The sequence below is a fragment of the Chenopodium quinoa genome, unplaced genomic scaffold (assembly GCF_001683475.1).
Source record: "Chenopodium quinoa cultivar QQ74 unplaced genomic scaffold, ASM168347v1, whole genome shotgun sequence".
In the NCBI taxonomy this organism is placed as follows: Eukaryota; Viridiplantae; Streptophyta; class Magnoliopsida; order Caryophyllales; family Amaranthaceae; genus Chenopodium; species Chenopodium quinoa.
Genome location: NW_018744825.1, coordinates 517538 through 520001, shown reverse-complemented (window position 1 = coordinate 520001; position 2464 = coordinate 517538). Strand labels below are relative to the sequence as shown.

Genomic DNA, 2464 nt, shown 5'->3' with positions numbered 1-2464 from the left:
GGCTCTGTTGGCTAGGTCCCCTAGGTGGACGCTAGGTCCGACAGCTCGAACAGTGAATCTGAATCCTGTACATCCGGCAAAGTCTCTGATGACTCTGAAGTAATGCACTCTTGGTTGGAGACAGCGAGATAATCCCTATTTGTGGAAAAGGGGGAGAATTGGGCTGAGCCGTATGCTACCTGCCGAGAGCTATATGTTGCATACTATCATCACATTCCTGTAGGCAGGCGCAAAATGATGTTTGAGAAGGTGGGGACTTTTTGAGCTGAACATGTGATGGGACATGGCATCATCTTAGTTGTGCCGGATGCCGAGGACACCGTAGTCTGGCCAGAGGTGTCCAGCTACGGGGACAAATGCTTTGGCTGTTATGAGGTGGCCATTCAGGCTGTACATAGATTTCCCCTCCATCCGGCCATGGAGGGAATCTTAGATGGATACAACTGGATGTCTGGCAACTTGCCCCAAATTCTTGGTTTAATATCCTGGGATATGTTGCAACCTGCGAAATGCTGGAAGTAGATCCCAGCTTCGAGGCATTCGCTCACATGCATAACCTCAGCCGAACCCCAAAAACAAGCGGATTCGGCTGGTACACTTTTTTGTTTTTTTTTTTTTGGTAAATAAGAAAAATTTTATTACCCAAGAATGAAAAAATACAACTTACGAAACATAAGTTTTGAAATACCAAGCTGTACAAAAAACAAGAACAAACACAAAAACCCGACCACTCTTCATTATCATTAACCACCTTCTAGGAAGGGTGCTAAAAACAAGGGAGAGGCCACAACTACCTAGACTCAAGCACGAAGGCACCTTCTAGGAAGGGTACTTCAAGCTAGGACTAGACAAAGATAAACAAAAAACCAAAACAAGCTGCACTGCAACTGAAACTAGCAGTCTACACCAGCGGATCCAAGAAACAGACTGCAGCCCATAAGATAAACAAACAGCATCACAGAATAGTGTAACAGGCAGCCAGCAGCAGTACCCTGCAACGTAGAAAGGCTAAGCAGGCCCCCAGTAGAAAAAAGAAATCCTAACAGCAGCACAAGAACCAGCAAGACACAGGGAGAACAGTGGCAGGTAATAGGACAGAAGCCACCAAACGAGAACTGCAGCCAGAGCAGAATCAGAACCCAAGGTCCCGAATGAGTGCACATCAAGTTGGCACGTTGCATCTTAGTATTTGTAACCATTTAAAATGATTTCCGGACCAGGAGATGTCAATCAATTGCTGCAATCTACTCAGAATTTCAAAACATATGGAATTACACAGCTTCAAAGGAATAATTACAGCTTTTTCCCAAAAGGCATGATTCCTAGCAAACCAAATATAGTATCCACATGCAGAAAAAGCAGCTAGGTATACTCTCTTATGAATCATATCCATACCTTGTCTCTTCCAATGTTTCCAAGATACATTCAATCTGAAATTCCTTTCAGCAATTCCGAGCCAGTTTGCAATAGTCTTCAAGCAGAATCTACTGTATGTGCAATAAAAAAACAAGTGCTCATGAGACTCAGAGCAAACACCACAAAGAAGACATTAGGGATCATAACTGCAGCCAAAGGAAATCAGCCTATCTTTGGTCTTTAATCTGTTCTGAGCTGCCAATCAGGCAATATAGGAGTGCTTTGGTACATTATATCAATTCCACACTAAAGCATCCCAACCAACCTTCTCTTGAGGCCCCTGTAACCAATCATAACAATCTGAAATTTTGTAATTTTTGCTAATCCAGTTACCTATCTCAAACCCCTGTCGGAGTTCATCCTTCACAGCACACAGTTCCCTCCAAAACCAACCATCACTCTTCTTAGGACTATAAGACCACCAATCTTGATCTTTCAAGTATATACTATGCAGCCATTTTACCCACAACGTATCCTCCTTCTTTGCAATTTTCCAAACATACTTCCCCAAGGCAGCCTTGTTCCATCTACTACAATCCCTCACTCCTATCCCTCCATACTTCTTTGGCTTACACACCCAATCCCAAGAGATAGGGGGGGCTCCACCTAGGACAACAGCTCCATCCCATAGGAAAGATCTACACAGTTGAGTAATTCGATGCATAACCCCCTTAGGAAGGAGAATACACTGAGCCCAGTACAAGTGAAGACTCATGAGAACAAAATTTATGAGGGTAGCCCTTGCAGCATAAGACAAATTCCTACTCGACCAACAAGTAATGCGAGCCAACATTTTATCAACAACGCTATCAAAATCAGAGCTTAGCATATACTTAGCATTGAGAGGAATCCCGAGATATTTAAACGGAAAATCACCCATAATAAAGTCATAGCTACCCAGTGTCTCCTCTTTCTTCGTAGAATCCATACTACCACAATACACAGCTGTTTTTTCTGAGTTGGCTACTAAACCCGAAACTTTCTCAAAAGTCTTAAGAGCCCTTACAAGAAAAGAAAAAGACTTTTTCTCCCCATGACAAAATAGCAT

General features: G+C 43.0%; 1 protein-coding gene across 1 annotated transcript; it reads right to left on the bottom strand.

The window, feature by feature from the left end:
* Positions 1 to 893: 893 nt before the first annotated feature.
* LOC110704204 lies at positions 894 to 2464 on the bottom strand. Its single transcript, XM_021882000.1, has 3 exons — positions 1682 to 2464; positions 1298 to 1471; positions 894 to 1115 (listed from the first exon to the last, which is right to left on the bottom strand). Exons 1-3 carry the CDS (start codon positions 2462 to 2464, stop codon positions 894 to 896), a joined length of 1179 nt encoding a protein of 392 aa, XP_021737692.1.